At 33.1% G+C, this 17,157-nt stretch overlaps 2 protein-coding genes across 6 annotated transcripts in view; one reads left to right on the top strand and one right to left on the bottom strand.

Moving 5' to 3' along the window:
- Positions 1-1,575: 1,575 nt before the first annotated feature.
- LOC134714603 (ankyrin repeat domain-containing protein 6-like) lies at positions 1,576-12,390 on the bottom strand. Its single transcript, XM_063575984.1, has 5 exons — positions 12,258-12,390; positions 10,025-10,166; positions 8,369-8,520; positions 7,892-8,091; positions 1,576-2,681 (listed from the first exon to the last, which is right to left on the bottom strand). Exons 2-5 carry the CDS (start codon positions 10,164-10,166, stop codon positions 2,171-2,173), a joined length of 1,005 nt encoding a protein of 334 aa, XP_063432054.1. The 5' UTR covers positions 12,258-12,390; the 3' UTR covers positions 1,576-2,170.
- Positions 12,388-17,157, top strand: part of LOC134714581 (isocitrate dehydrogenase [NAD] subunit gamma, mitochondrial-like) — a 22,080-nt gene continuing 17,310 nt past the window's right edge. For all 5 annotated transcript variants that reach the window (XR_010106553.1, XM_063575954.1, XM_063575962.1 and 2 more), the window contains exons 1-3: positions 12,388-12,506; positions 15,338-15,388; positions 16,314-16,408. Coding sequence is in view for 4 of the 5 variants with exons in the window: in XM_063575954.1 (XP_063432024.1) it covers positions 12,435-12,506; positions 15,338-15,388; positions 16,314-16,408 (218 nt within the window). In the remaining variant the exon portion in view is untranslated. The remainder of the gene's footprint in view (positions 12,507-15,337; positions 15,389-16,313; positions 16,409-17,157) is intronic.

Here is a 17,157-nt window from a genome sequence, read left to right as displayed (position 1 = left end):
AAGGGTCAACTGACATTTTTTGTCGTGTTGACTTATTTGTAGATCTTACTTTACTGAACATTATTGCTGTTTACAGTTGATCTCTATCTATAATAATATTCAAGATAATAACAAAAAAACTGCAAAATTTCTTAAAATTGACAATTAAGGGGCAGCAACCAACAACCGTTTGTCCAATTCGTTTGAAAATTTCATGGCAGATAGATCTTGACAAGATAAACAATTTAACCCAGTCAGATTTGCTCTAAATGGTTTCAGAGTTATAAAGAGTTTAAGAGGCGTGTCTTTAAAAAAAAATCAAGCAAGAATAAATTATTTCAAAATATCTACTACTGCAGCTTAACTTATAAGTCTATAGATATAGGACAAAATAACAAAATTCTATTATAAAAAAGTCCCATATCCCTGGAAAAACAATCTTCATATAAATAGGGTATATGTGAGTTTGAAAATTATATAAGTAGATTAGGCCAGAATCAAAAGCAAAAGTATCCTTTTCTAAAAATGCCGCATTTCCTGTGGGTCACATTACATTCACATTACATTTCAAAGAAAAAGTCATGTTAAAACCCAAAAGTTGACAGAGAAGCTGGCAATATGTCCAACTAACATTTGATTTTATTTCTATATAAAATATACAGAACATACAGGGCCTGCTTCTACTTTTTTGAAATAGATAATATGTTGGTATATTCAGTGTAATACATTTACTAATGCTAACAATTCTCAAACAAGAAAATTTTATACTTTTTTAAACCTAACTCAAATTTTTCTTCTTCGTTTGATACTGCTAGTCAGCATGTGACATTCTACTGGTTGACACACAGACAGGGCATACAAACAATAATATTTAGAATTATTTCATTAATTACTTAACATACATATCACGAAATCGTTTCTTTTAATTTTTTTAAAAGGATGTCTTGACTTGTGAGAAGCCAAACTACATGATTATATTCATGATAAAATTAAACATTTACATGACTAAATTATCAAAAATTTCCTGTTTAAATTAAGAGCCTGATACCATATATAATTTAAAGCAAACATAACTACATGATCATATTCACTTGCAACTATATTAAAGTAAAAAAAATTGAAAGGACTAAGACTTCAAGTTGTTTCATATTAAAGTAAGAAGATTTAAGTTTTGTATGAGAACAAAAACTAGAAGAAGAAGACATCCTAAAAATGTCTCCCTTTGTCAAAGAGACCACATAAAACAAGGAACAGAAGAAAGAGACAAAATGAAAAAGTTGGTATCCCTTTTTTGAATGGAAGATATTTATACAAAATATAACTTTGAACAGAAAATAAAATGACAATGTAACAATTTATCTCATCCAAAAAAGTACTACAGCTTATCAAAGTTTAAAGCTTACCAAACTATATATGATTTTATTCACTTTAAACAAATAAATATAAAATGTCACTATTAAAATGGAAACACAAAATGACATGACATTGTAACTGTTTAATGATATTGTAACTCTTTGAATTGTTTTACATTGTCTTATCCAGGCTTTTTATAGCTGACTATGCAGTATGGGCTTTGCTCATTGTTGAAGGCTGTAGTTGTTAATGTCTGAGTCATTTTGGTCTTTTGTGGATAGTTGTCTCATTGGCAATCATACCACATCTTCTTTTTTATAACCTAGAATGTAACTGTTTTTCATAACACTATTAATATTCTGTAACTATTGTGACATATTTATAAACACTAGTATAAAATTCATTCATATGTAATATGTATCTTCCAAATTAATTGAATTTGGACAATGATAAAAGTTCTTTCAATTGCAAGTAAAAATATATTTGGTTTAGGCCAATTCAAAGAGAGGAAACTTATCAAAAATTGACAGCGGTAACACTTAATGACTCATTAGCTTACAGCAGAAACATATATACAAAAATGTAAACATGTTGACAGAAATTTAAAATTTAGAAAATATATTAGAAGATGACTTTTAAAAAAAAAGTATCCACTAAAATACTTTTTTTTCCCTAAAATATAACATAACTGATTACTGCACTATGTAAATGATAACTACACACCCATACCATACAAGATGTACATAACAAAATATTAGAGTAAGTTTCGAACCTACATGTTGTATTGATTTTCAGTGAAAGCCCAATGCTCTATAAGATATTTAAAACAGAAATCTAATTAATAAATAACATCTATCAGGATCCATTCTTTGAGTGTCTTTGGTAACACTAATCCAGAAACAACTTCATTCATATTATTATTTAATAACCGTCTAATATAAATGCGACAATGTTCCTTTAGGGAGCATGGATTACTGCACCTGTTATATACATAGTCCAACAATTCTGGATGTCGTTCCTCCATTTTGATGTATATATGTTGTCTAAATGATTTATCTTCACTGGCATTGTATCCCTCTGATAGAAGATATTTAACCATAGTGGGATTATAGTTTGTACATGCCAGACTAAGTGGTGAAAGATAGGAGGAAGAATACATTTTGCAACCAGCTAAAATTAAAGTTTTCACATGGTCAATTTTCCCTTCCTGAACAGCTAGAAGATAAGGTGTTTCACCAATTTGGTTCTTTTTATGAATGCTTGCTCCAGCTGCTATTAAACTTTTAACTATCCTAAAGTCATTGACTTGAACTGCATAGTGTAAAGCTGTTTCCCCTTCATTTGTTGGGCTGCAATGACACAGAAAAGATGGATTTACTTTTTCATTTAGTTTATATTTCATAATATGTGATTACAAAAAAGATGATGTGGTATGATTGTCAATGAGACAACTCTCCACAAGAGACCAAAATGACACAGAAATGATCAACTATAGGGTTGAAACCCTAGATGACCAGGTCTCTTGCACAAGACTTTTTTAAAATAAAAACAAAGTAAAAAAAAAAACAAGAATGTGTCCTAAATACACAGATGCCCCAATCTTACTATCATTGTCTATGTTCCATGGACTGTGAAATTGGGTAAAAATCTAATTTGGCATTAAAATTAGAAAGATTATACAATAGGGAACATGTGTACTAAGTTTCAAGTTGATTGGACTTCAATTTCATCAGAAACTACCTTGACCAAAAACTTTAACCTGAAATTCTAACTTTCATTTTCTATGTCCAGCATGTTCAGTGGACTGTGAAATAGGGGTCAAAAGTCTAATTTGGCTTTACAATTAAAAAGATCATATCATAAGCAACAAGTGTACTAAGTTTCAAATTGATTGGACTTCTGCTTCATCAAAAACTACCTTGACCAAAAACTGAAACCTGAAGCATAGCGAACGGACACACAGACGAACGAACAAACAGAGCAACAGACCAGAAAACATAATGCCCCTCTACTATCGTATGTGGGGCATAAAAACTATTAACATTTAACAATTGCACAAAAGTAAGAAATGAATGTAACACTAAGAGATATTAATTATCCTCTGCATTTTAGTCTTATCTTGCTGCTTAAATTTCATTAGTGTAGACAAAAATTTTGTAATTGAAATTTAAAAGCACACTGTCAGACGTACATGTCTATGGCTACTAAAAACACACTGTCAGACTTATATGTCTATGGCTACAAAAAGCACTACGTCATACTATTACATGTCTTTGGCTTCTAAAAACACACTGTCAGACTTACAATGTATATGGCTACAAAAAGCACTACGTCATACTATTACATGTCTTTGGCTTCTAAAAACACACTGTCAGACTTACATGTCTATGGCTACTAAAAACACACTGTCAGACTTACATGTCTATGGCTTCTAAAAACACACTGTCAGACTTATATGTCTATGGCTACTAAAAACATGCTGTCAGACTTACATGTCTATGGCTACTAAAAACACACTGTCAGACTTACATGTCTATGGCTTCTAAAAACACACTGTCAGACTTACATGTTTATGGCTACTAAAAGCCCATTGTCAGACTTACATGTCTATGGCTACTAAAAGCACACTGTCAGACTTACATGTTTATGGCTACTAAAAGCCCATTGTAAGACTTACATGTCTATGGCTACTAAAAGCACACTGTCAGACTAACATGTGTATGCATGGCTACTAAAAGCCCACTATAGACTTACATGTATATGGCTACTAAAAGCACCGTCAGACTTACATTTCTATGGCTACAAAAAGCCCATTGTCAGACTTATATGTCTATGGCTACTAAAAGCACTGTCAGACTTACATGTCTATGGCTACAAAAAGCCCATTGTCAGACTTATATGTCTATGGCTACTAAAAGCCCATTGTCAGACTTTCATGTATATGGCGTCTAAAAGCACAATGTCAGACTTACATGTCTATGGCTACTAAAAACACACTGTCAGACTTATATGTCTATGGCTACTAAAAATACACTGTCAGACTTACAATGTATATGGCTACTAAAAGCCCACTGTCAGACTTACATGTCTATGGCTACTAAAAGCACACTGTCAGACTTACAATGTATATGGCTACTAAAAGCCCACTGTCAGACTTTCATGTATATGGCTACTAAAAACACACTGTCAGACTTACATGTCTATGGCTACTAAAAACACACTGTCAGACTTGCATGTCTATTGCTACTAAAAGCACACTTTAAGACTTACAATATTATGGCTACTAAAAGCCCACTGTCAGACTAACATGAATATGGCAACTAAAAGCCCACTGTCAGACCTATATGTATATGGCTACTAAATGCACAATGTCAGATTTATATGTCTATGGCTACTAAAAGCACAGTCAGACTAACATGTCTATGGCTACTAAATACACGCTGTCAGACTTATATGTCTATGGCTACTTTATAGAAAAACACACTGTTAGACTTACAATGCATATGGCTGCTAAAAGCACACTGTCAGACTTACATGTCTATGGCTTCTAAAAACACACTGTCAGACTTATATGTCTATGGCTTCTAAAAACACACTGTCAGACTTACATGTCTATGGCTACTAAAAACACACTGTCAGACTTACATGTTTATGGCTACTAAAAGCCCATTGTCAGACTTACATGTCTATGGCTACTAAAAGCACACTGTCAGACTTACATGTTTATGGCTACTAAAAGCCCATTGTAAGACTTACATGTCTATGGCTACTAAAAGCACACTGTCAGACTTACATGTGTATGCATGGCTACTAAAAGCCCACTATAGACTTACATGTATATGGCTACTAAAAGCACTGTCAGACTTACATTTCTATGGCTACAAAAAGCCCATTGTCAGACTTATATGTCTATGGCTACTAAAAGCACTGTCAGACTTACATGTCTATGGCTACAAAAAGCCCATTGTCAGACTTATATGTCTATGGCTACTAAAAACATACTGTGAGACTTGCATGTCTATGGCTACTAAAAGCACACTGTCAGACTTACAATGTATATGGCTACTAAAAGCCCACTGTCAGACTTTCATGTATATGGCTACTAAAAACACACTGTCAGACTTACATGTCTATGGCTACTAAAAACACACTGTCAGACTTGCATGTCTATTGCTACTAAAAGCACACTTTAAGACTTACAATATTATGGCTACTAAAAGCCCACTGTCAGACTAACATGAATATGGCATCTAAAAGCCCACTGTCAGACCTATATGTATATGGCTACTAAATGCACAATGTCAGATTTATATGTCTATGGCTACTAAAAGCACAGTCACACTTACATGTCTATGGCTACTAAATACACGTTGTCAGACTTATATGTCTATGGCTACTTTATAGAAAAACACACTGTTAGACTTACAATGCATATGGCTACTAAAAGCACACTGTCAGGCTTACATGTCTATGGCTACTAAAAGCACACTGTCGGACTTACATGTCTATGGCTACTAAATACACGCTGTCAGACTTATATGTCTATGGCTACTAAAAACATACTGTCAGACTTACATGTTTATGGCTACTAAAAGCACTATAAGACTTACATGTCTATGGCTACTAAAAGCACACTGTCGGACTCATATGTCTATCGCAACTAAAAACACACTGTCAGACTTACATGTCTATAGATATAGGAAGATGTGGTGTGAGTGCCAATGAGACAACTCTCCATCCAAATAACAATTTAAAAATTAAACCATTATAGGTTAAAGTACGGCCTTCAACACGGAGCCTCGGCTATGGCTACTAAAAGCACTATCAGACTTACATGTCTATGGCTTCTAAAAGCACACTGTCAGACTTACATGTCTTTTGCTACTAAAAGCACACTGTCGGACTTATATGTCTATGGCTACTAAAAGCACACTGTCAGACTTACATGTCTATGGCTACTAAAAGCACACTGTCAGACTTATATGTCTATGGCTACTAAAAGCTCACCGTCAGACTTACATGTCTATGGCTACTAAAAGCTCACTGTCAGACTTATATGTCTATGGCTACTAAAAGCACACTGTCAGACTTATATGTCTATGGCTACTAAAAGCACACTGTCAGACTTACATGTCTATGGCTACTAAAAGCACACTGTCAGACTTATATGTCTATGGCTACTTAAAGCACACTGTCAGACTTACATGTCTATGGCTACTAAAAGCTCACTGTCAGACTTATATGTCTATGGCTACTAAAAATACACTGTCAGACTTACATGTTTATGGCTACTAAAAGCACTATCAGACTTACATGTCTATGGCTACTAAAAGTACACTGTTGGACTTATGTCTATGGCTACTAAATACACGCTGTCAGACTTATATGTCTATGGCTACTAAAAGCACACTGTCAGACTTACATGTCTATGGCTACTAAATACATGCTGTCAGACTTATATGTCTATGGCTACTAAAAGCACTGTCAGACTTACATGTCTATGGCTACTAAAAGCCCACTGTCAGACTTACATGTCTATGGCTACAAAAAGCCCATTGTCAGACTTATATGTCTATGGCTACTAAAAGCAAACTGTCAGACTTACATGTCTATGGCTACTAAAAGCACACTGTCAGACTTACATGTCTATGGCTACTAAAAGCACACTGTCAGACTTATATGTCTATGGCTACTAAAAGCACACTGTCAGACTTACATGTCTATGGCGTCTAAAAGCACAATGTCAGACTTATATGTCTATGGCTACTAAAAGCACACTGTCAGACTTACATGTCTATGGCTTCTAAAAGCACAATGTCAGACTTACATGTCTATGGCTACTAAAAGCACACTGTCAGACTTACATGTCTATGGCTACTAAAAGCACACTGTCAGACTTACATGTCTATGGCTTCTAAAAGCACAATGTCAGACTTACATGTCTATGGCTACTAAATACATGCTGTCAGACTTATATGTCTATGGCTACTAAAAGCACTGTCAGACTTATATGTCTATGGCTACTTAAAGCACACTGTCAGACTTATATGTCTATGGCTACTTAAAGCACACTGTCAGACTTATATGTCTATGGCTACTAAAAGCCCACTGTCAGACTTACATGTCTATGGCTACTAAAAGCTCACTGTCAGACTTATATGTCTATGGCTACTAAAAGCACACTGTCAGACTTACATGTCTATGGCGTCTAAAAGCACAATGTCAGACTTATATGTCTATGGCTACTAAAAGCACACTGTCAGACTTACATGTCTATGGCTTCTAAAAGCACACTGTCAGACTTATATGTCTATGGCTACTAAAAGCACACTGTCAGACTTACATGTTTATGGCTACTAAAAGCACTATCAGACTTACATGTCTATGGCTACTAAAAGCACACTGTCAGACTTATATGTCTATGGCTACTAAAAGCACTATCAGACTTACATGTCTATGGCTACTAAAAGCACACTGTCAGACTTACATGTTTATGGCTACTAAAAGCACTATCAGACTTACATGTCTATGGCTACTAAAAGCACACTGTCAGACTTACATGTCTATGGCTACATTCTTTCTAATCAATAGATCAACAACTTCTTTTTGTTCTGATAGAACAGCTAACTGTAATGCAGTCTGTTTTGTGATACTATTTTTAGAATTGATATCCACTCCTGCCTTCAGTAGCACTTCTACAGCCTCTAGTCTACCATATACTACAGCTTCATGTATTGGTCTGTCCCCAAAAACTGTGGGCTAAAATTAGAATTTTATATAAAATCTTAGATTCTAGGTACAACTATATAGCCCATGTTTTATTTCATAACTTACATCCTTCAATATACATGATGATGATGTAGATGAAAAGATCAACTTTTGCAACTTCAGATAAGATTTTTTTTTTGTGACCTTAAAAAATAGCTTTCCTTTTAATGTCTTACCAAACCTTTCCTGGTCTTTGGTTTAGCTCTTCTTTTCTATGTGGGTTCTAGTCCTCTGGATTAAGTACTACGTATATACACAATATATTTACCCTATTTAGATTACAGCCAGCCTTGAAAAGTTCTCTGATTATCTCTGTATTGCCTGATATACAAGCATGAGTTAGAGCAGATCTACCATTCTTATCTTGCCAGTTTGTATCAGCGCCAAGGGACAACAACTGCTGCACCACCTTAACTAATCCTACAAATATAAAAGTGTAGCCAATTAGCTATAGATAGGAAACATGAATAAAGAAGGTATGGTATCAACCATAATATGGATCCTTAAATAAAAAGTTAAATAAAACAAGACAAATTATTACAAGTTTACCATAATAACCATTAGACAAACTTAATAACAGGTTTCTGTACTGCCTTCTCTTATGAAGAAAGCCAATACCATATCGAGAAAAGAACTCCACTTAATAAACAGATGCTAGTGGCTGTCTTGCATTTGCAAGCAGGTGACAATTTGTCACCATGATGAGGGCTTCACTGTGATTTTTAAATGAAGAATAGCATTTGAAGCACTGTTTTTTTATCTTTTGGTTTTGCAAGTATTATTTTTTAGTCACAGTTCTTTCTTTTCTTTTATGGTGATGGAAGTTAAACAGGTGATAAATAAGCCTTATAAGGGGAAGTAATTAAATTGTTTGTCAAACTTTTTTGGAATTCACAAATTATTTGTGACCTAAAGCTAAGGTAATTGGTGTTAATTAACAATATGTTTGCCACCAAAGCTGTCAGGTAAAGCCATACACTTAATGGGTCACTTAATTTGACAGCTTGCACAGGTAGCTGAACTTCCTGTTCATGTAACAATTACAATTTTAATGGTATTTTAAGGCAGAAAAATGCTGATTTTTCGATGATAAAAAACGGTAAAGCGCCTGAGGAACGACAGAAAAAAGCCACGGGTGTCAAATAAAGGGTGGGCGCTGCGCCCTGTTCAAAAGTTGTAGCTAGAACACTGGTTGTTAGCACTGTTTTGTATCTGTTGGTTTTGCATGCATTTTTTTTAGTCCTTTGTAGTCAATATAAGTGGTGTACAGTCTTTGTATGCTAAGGGAGCAACCATTTGATTTTCTGGGGGGTTGGGGTGGGGGGAGCTATGGATTTTATTGGAAAAAAAAAGTTTAAAGTTTCCAGTTTTTGGAGAAAAAAATAATTTGTGATTGACCGTGAGAAAAAAAATTGTTTGTTTCACCCTCAGCTGTCACTACATGTAATGCTAAAATTGAAAGAAACAAATTGTTTTCAACTTGTCGCCAAAAAATAGATTGTTTTTGGCCAAAGGTGAAAAAAAAAGTTTGTCTGGTTAAAAAATCCATAGCTCCCCCCCCTCCCCCCCCCCCGAAAATCAAATGGTTGCTGTCTATTGAGTTGACATTGTATCCTAATTATATCTAGCTTTGTAGACAATATAAGTGGTGAACAGTCTTTGTATGCTAATGAGTTGACATTGTATCCTGAGTACTTACCTAGCTTTGTAGACAATATAAGTGGTGTGCAGTCTTTGTATGCTAATGAGTTGACATTGTATCCTGAGTACTTACCTAGCTTTGTAGACAATATAAGTGGGGTACAGTCTTTGTATGCTGATGAGTTGACATTGTATCCTAATTACTTACCTAGCTTTGTAGAGAATATAAGTGGTGTACAGTCTTTGTATGCTAATGAGTTGGCATTGCATCCTGAGTACTTACCTAGCTTTGTAGACAGTATAAGTGGTGTACAGTCTTTGTATGCTATTGAGTTGACATCGTATCCTGGACAAATCATAAGAGAAATAGCTCGGTCTATATCATTTCTTTTCAGAGCTGAGATAAACATCTTGTTCACTGCCATCTTACAAAAGAAATTTGATCCAATTATTATTATTATATGTGATCATAAATTTACAATCTTTTAAAAGTTCATTTTATATATACATGATATAATCATACTAAAATATAAGCATGATAAGGTTATGTTAGCTAAGCTTACAAAAGGTAGCCTATACAATTATTGCTACCAAAGGGGAAACAACACTTATTAACTACAAAATTAGAAGTGCCACAAACTACAAAATTAATCAGTTAATACATCTCACAAAAATAAAAAAATAAAAAAATAAATAATCATTAGACTTACATGACTTATGAATATATAAAATTTACTTTTGCTTTGCCGTTAAAATTTTTTTTTAAAGTAAGCATGCATTGCATTTATCTGAGACATTTACATAAAAAATCTTTAATTTGTTATTACATGCCCAGTAATTTGAACAAATTGTCTTAGAAAATGTTACAAAAAACAAGACTTTTTCTTTGAATTTTCCTATCATGCTTTACAGCTTTTTTCATCTATAAATTTTTTTTTTCAGATAAAAATTAAATGAATATATCTAGATTTTAAGCTCAAATACACCATAAACACTGATAAATGCCATAAAACAGGAGGGTAAAATTCTCATTTACAAAACTATAAACCCGCCACATTTTTTACCCACTTAATTATTGTGACAAAAATAACCTGCAAATTGAAAACTTAAAAACATAGTCATACTTCAAAGAATTGCTCAAAAGATATAACCAAAATGTTTCATTGTTCAATGTGTAGTGCATATTTACCATGTTTACACAATTTGAGAAATATGGGGAACAATGTCAGAGTGTGTAAATTTTGTAGATGTAGTAGCTGACCTGTGCCTAATGAGGGTAGTAATTGGGGAACCTTCATGACAAATAACTGTAAAAGTTTCGCCAAATGACTTAACCATAATTTATATTGCATCCTGATAAAATGTACACTCTCTTTTGATAATAAAAAAATCTACTGATTTTGATGCATCACAATAATTTTTTTCAAAAAATGACGCTAAAGATATTTATTTCAGACCTTAGACAAATCCTTTTGAGAATTTGAAAAATCACAGGTAAATCTAAACTAATTAGACGCTTATGTTAGTAGAAAATGATCGTTGGATGCTTGAAGATTCAGGAGGGTTGAAATGGGGGTACTGTCAAGACAAATAACGGTAAAAGTTCTTGCAAATGACGTTAACATTAATATTTGATATACATGATAAAAGGCACACTTTCTTTCAGACGATAAAAACATCAACTGATTTTGAAGAATCGCATTATTTTATTTCCAATAATGACGTTATTAAATGATAATTATTTGAGATCTCTGATGAATCACCATAAGGATACTTTGACGAATCACAGTAAAATTTTAACCAATTTAATGCTAACTGTACCTGAAATTATGCTAGTCCAAATAATTATGACGTCATTATTTGGACTAAAATGATGCCCGATATTAATACACCTTATCGCTATTTGTCCGCCATTACTGGATATCACACTGTGACACAGGTTCCCGTAAAATTTTGATGTCACAATACAAAATATCTGACGACACAATGAAAAAGTAATCGTTGCATGCATCAAAAGTTCAAGCGGCAGGGTCAGCCTGGATTAGCGATAAAAGGGCATACACCTTATCGCTATAAGCTTACTCTTGACGGCCGGCCGCTTGACCTTTTGACGCATACAACAATCACTTTTCCATTGTGGCGTCAGATATTTTGTTTTATGAAGTTGAAATTTTATGGGAACCTGTGTGATATCCAGTAATGGCGGACAAATAGCGATAAGGTGTATTACCAGCCTCTTGCCTTCCTGGAACATTTATGTAATTCATTTACCTATATTTCATTTGTGCAGTGGTTTCCCCCATTTATTTGGATAGTTTTCAGATCTGATAATGGTCTGTTCGAGCATTTTAATCTTAATTTGATCAAATATAAACATTTATTTATTAAGAATCCGTATACATTTCATATCCATTCCGTCTATATTCTCAGAAAAATGAAAAATGAACAAATAATTGGTAATGTCATGAATCTTTGTGCCTTGCATTAGTTATCCTAAAACTTCATTATATAACAACCTTCAAAGGGACAGCTCATTCTTCTTCAACAACATTTTAAAAGGTTTTCGTTCATGGTTTCTTTGCTAACAGCAAATTTCTGCATCCCAATCCGCTGCCCCAATTTTCATTAACTTCCGGTTAAGTTGAAGGTCATTATTCACTTCCGGCTGAATTTTTTTTCAGAAGTGTGCAATAATGCAGCGGTCACTTGCAAAAAGCCTGCCAAGGCTATTAAATTTGGCTAAATCAGATATCACTAAATGTTCGGTAAATATCCATTGTTAAAATGTATCATACGAAGTCATATAAATGGTACAGGCTTCATGAAGTAGGCATAATTTTAAACGACCTCCCCACGTCGTCTGCTGTAAAACAGATAATTTGTTTTATACTTTTTTGTTGTTTCATTTACAAAGTTCTGAACACAAGACAGAAATATATCAAATATTTATTTTTCATATATATTCATCAGAAATATTTGAAAATCTAAAAACATATTTATATTTACAAGTGAGAGACCTCCCCATGAGGGCCGTAAAAATGCAAATATCTTTATGATGATAAAAGGTAACAAATCTTGCCAAATGACTTAATGGTTAATTTCGGTGCATAAGAAAAAATGCACAATTCTTTTTGCTCAATAAATAGATAAACTTGTCTTGATAATATCCATGATATCACATTAAATTTAGTCTTTAGTCTTTAGAAGTGTCAACTTGACACTATAATCTCTCTGTAATTTGAATCACACTGGCAAATTTATGTCACTTTTGTATAAAACTCATTGGTACATTTGTATTTATGATGTGGCACTGCAGAAAAAAAAATGTAACTAAATAAATAATTAATTACCAAAAAAATTTAAATTAAAATTGAATAAATAATTAACCCTTATAAAACCCTAACTATCTATTTTGGGAACCTTCCAGTATCTTTCATAAAGACCCCTAACAAATGTTGAATATCTTCTACGTGATGTTTGTAATTTTCATTTTCTGTTGTTGCTAACAATACTTCAGATTCAAGTGTTAGTTTTGCTGTTATGAAGTAGCTATAGAGTGCTGAGCGGAGTTTTTCTCTAGCCTCCTCATAATTTTCACAATCCAGTAGGTAATGGTCAACTGTTTCTACTTGTCCACAGCTGCATTTGTCGATGAGTGCTGGGCATATTGTTATGATTTGTAAAAGTTTAAATTGCAATATCCTGTTCTTAGACTAGTAGTTATTCTATATATTTCAGTTGACGGCTTGTCTTTTGGAAGTGTATTTTTTACATTTTGTTGAAAGGCATAATATCTTCTTCCTTTATCACTGGTGTCCCATCGGTTTTGCCATTTTACCATAACACTGTCTTTTGCTCCTTTTTGTATATCTTGCTTTGTAAATGTTGGAATGCTTTGTATTTTTTCTGCCTCCTGTGCTGCTTTTTTAGCTAGTTGGTCTGCTAGTTCATTACCTTGTATGTCAGCGTGTCCAGGGGTCCATTCAATGGAAACAATGATTCCTTCAAATTTAAGTGCCAATAATACATGTACCAATTTTAATATCATGAATAGTTTTGCCATAATTATCTGATTTCCAATTTAAAGTTAAAATTCCAATTGCTGATTGGCTGTCTGAGAAAATTTGGATGGATTCAGTGTTTTTTCTGTTGTTTGGAATTATAAGAAAATCTATTACTAGCTTGATAGCTACTAATTCCCCTAATAAAATAGATCCTCTATTGGAAACTTGCTGGGTTAACTCCACATGTTCTGTGCTGTTTGATATTAAAATAGCTGCCCCAGCCCCACATGGACCTGGATTTCCTTTGCAGGAGCCATCAGTGAAAGCTAATGTTGTATTCTTTTTAAGTTGATGTATTTTTTCCCTGAAATGCTTGTTCCTCTGATCTAGACTATGAACTTCCGAGATTTTTCCAATACTCTGGTGGTGATTTTGAGGCTGCTAACCCTCGGAATTCAAATTGAGACTCTATACAGTCAGAATCAATCTCTGTAGACCTTTTTATGTCTTCAGCCTGTAATACATGTACCATTCTTCCAATTTTAAAAAAAAACCAGTTTATACTACATGTACTACAATTGTTTGAGACCTCTGACGAATCAAATGAAGGACTTTGTAATTTAGACTTCTTTGACGATGACAATAGTCGGAAAATTTCTGTTTGACAATAATTAAAGAGCATTACTTCCCTTCTTTGTCACTGGGTCTGCATCAGAATAATCATGACATCTTTAAAGGCTATTTTCATTTTTTTGTGACACAATCCAGAAAGGCTTTTTTCATTTTTTTTGTGATGTCTATTAAAAAGCCTTATTATGCTCATTGTCACCAAAAATATAAATAAAAAAAGAGCCTTTCAAGATGTCATTATTCATGTTATTTTATATTTGGACTTCAAATGCACTTGTATCTATCAATATACATGTACACCTTATCAATTTTTCTCCCTCAGTACTGGAAATCACACAGTTTCTCATAATTTCTTACCTTACAATAGAAAATTTCAAACATCACAATTTAGGAAAAATTATTGTTGTATGAGGTCAAAAGTTCAAGTGTCTCAGATTCCCAAATATTGTAAAGGTCTATGAGAAGGTTGACTATTTATAGCTTCTTCTGATGTTGCCTTTCTAGCTTCTAGTATTCATTGAAAGTCGACCTTCCCATTGATAGAAACAGGTGCCTGTGCTGCCCACCCTATTGACATTCCATAATTCATGTATACATACAGATACACTAAGATTTGCTTATATTAAGACAAAAAGTTTCCTACAAAAAATTGTCAAAAAAAGAAACTGAAACTGAAAAATAAATTTGCAGTGATACAAATCTATATGTCATGTATGTGTATTGGCTTAACACAGAGAATTTAGTTGTATGGAACAAAGTTTGGACCTGCATAGGAAAATTCCAAATCAACCAAGTTCAAGGCAACAAGAGTATAACATGGTATAATGTATTTGCAGAATCAACCAATTATAATAAAATCAGATTATTGAAATGTAAATTTATTGAAGATTAATTGCAGCAGCTGAATGTGAAAACAATGCATTTCATGAATGTTAAATATATCAAAGTTACTCTAACTTCAGATTAATGGAACGCAAGTTGTCAACTACTCACAGAAACAAACAGAACCCAAGGTATATACATATAAACTAACAATAGAATATTCAGTTATTTACTCATTATTAGCAGAGTTGTGAAAAAGTATATTACAATGTACCTCTTCAATTATATTTATTATGTATTAAACTGATGAATAGTACAAATGTAATGAGTATTATTTTTTCGAAATTTAAAATTGGGATCCATTATCATGATTATGATCCAAGACTGGTAAACTCTTTTTTCCATTTCAATTTATTTATTCCTATTACTTAATGCTTAGCGATAATACAGACAATTTAAAAATAAGGAAATTGCCCCTCCATTCTAATGGGACATCTATCCAGAATCCACTAAATGAGAGTTAAAACTATTTGGATGTTATCAATTTAACAGCTTTCAACAATGAGCAAAACTTTTCCAAACTTTTTTTAAAAGGTCCAACATGACAAAATGTGAACCATTTTAAATAAGAAAACTAATAGCTTGATTCAATAATGATAAAACAGTATGAAACAAATATAATCATGATAATATGACAGAAACCAACAACAACCACTCCAGAAATGAAATAGCGACATTAATAATGTTGTGGGGACAAGTTTGTGATCGCTCCCCTCCCTATAATTTAACAGCACAACATAGAACAAGCTGTAAAATATGAGTGAAATGGTTTGTCTCACCAAATTAGCATGAAGCATCTACAAATGATCTACATAAAGACAAAAGACACAAAGAACCAATCTACCGTAATAGTACTGTAGTCAGTTACTGAAAGTTAGTTTACAGCTTATTAAGACTACATGTAATAATATCATCATCACGATTTTGTAAAGGTCAATTCTGGCTCCTCAATACCTAAGTTTATGTAAGGTTAAATATATATGGTCAGATCTTGGTACTGTTATTTCTGAATTACCATGTGAAGGACATGTATACCGTATATACTTTTCATTTCAGAACTTATCACGATATGGGGGAAGAAATACAGTAACACTTTTAACAGGCGATGGAGTAGGCCCAGAATTAATGTCTCATGTACAGGAAGTCTTTAGGTAGATATAAAAAGAAGTGGTATGAGTGCCAATGAGACAACTCTCCATCCAAGTTAAAAAATAAACCATTAGACATAAAAAAAAAATGTGAATCATTTTGAGGGTTTTCCATATTCAAATATTTTTTTTTTCTATCTGTGTATTGGAAAGTTAGTCAGTACTTAATCTATTACAGTTTGCATTGCATTAATTGGAATGGAGCCAAATCTTATAGAATTGCATATGCATATATTAGGCCAAATAAAATAATATGTGTGTTTCCTGTTTCATCTTTGAAAAAAATAGGGTAGGTAGGTAGGGATTTTTTTTTATTTTACCAATTTTTTTTACATTGAGTCTATGGGAGAGAAATCCTGACTTTAACAGTGCTTATTGAAAAATGACCAAAAAAACTTTAGGGTAGGCTATTTCTAAGCTTAAAATATAGGGTAGGTAGGGAAACAGGAAACACACATGCTTTTTTATTTGGCCTTATGTATGTATGCGCTTTATCTAATAGAAATCAACTTATGCAAATAAATATCAATACATTTTTTAACCTATTTTGGTTTAAAAAAATCTCTATGGAAAGTCTGTAAATGTTTGAAAATTGATTTGTTACAAGAAAATCTATAAGTTGCTTTTTTGTTACATAATTTTGTATTTGAATGTTCCAAAAATATTTTTTTACATATATTTATACATGCACTTGCATAAGGTAAATTTCTATTTGTCGCAGCTCAAACATTATCTTGTGGACATCAAATAAT

This window comes from Mytilus trossulus, chromosome 1 (assembly GCF_036588685.1).
Source record: "Mytilus trossulus isolate FHL-02 chromosome 1, PNRI_Mtr1.1.1.hap1, whole genome shotgun sequence".
Taxonomy (NCBI): Eukaryota; Metazoa; Mollusca; class Bivalvia; order Mytilida; family Mytilidae; genus Mytilus; species Mytilus trossulus.
This window is presented reverse-complemented; position numbering and strand designations above follow the sequence as displayed.

What these genes read in the sequence shown, in the direction of transcription:
- LOC134714603 (XM_063575984.1), bottom strand. Translation starts at nt 10,166, where the DNA reads ATGGCAGTGAACAAGATGTTTATCTCAGCTCTGAAAAGAAATGATATA. An exon ending in TATACTGTCTACAAAGCTAG is followed by an intron (nt 8,521 to 10,024) that starts GTAAGTACTCAG and finishes TTATATTTGTAG; the next exon opens with GATTAGTTAAGGTGGTGCAG. An exon ending in CTGGCTGTAATCTAAATAGG is followed by an intron (nt 8,092 to 8,368) that starts GTAAATATATTG and finishes TTCTAATTTTAG; the next exon opens with CCCACAGTTTTTGGGGACAG.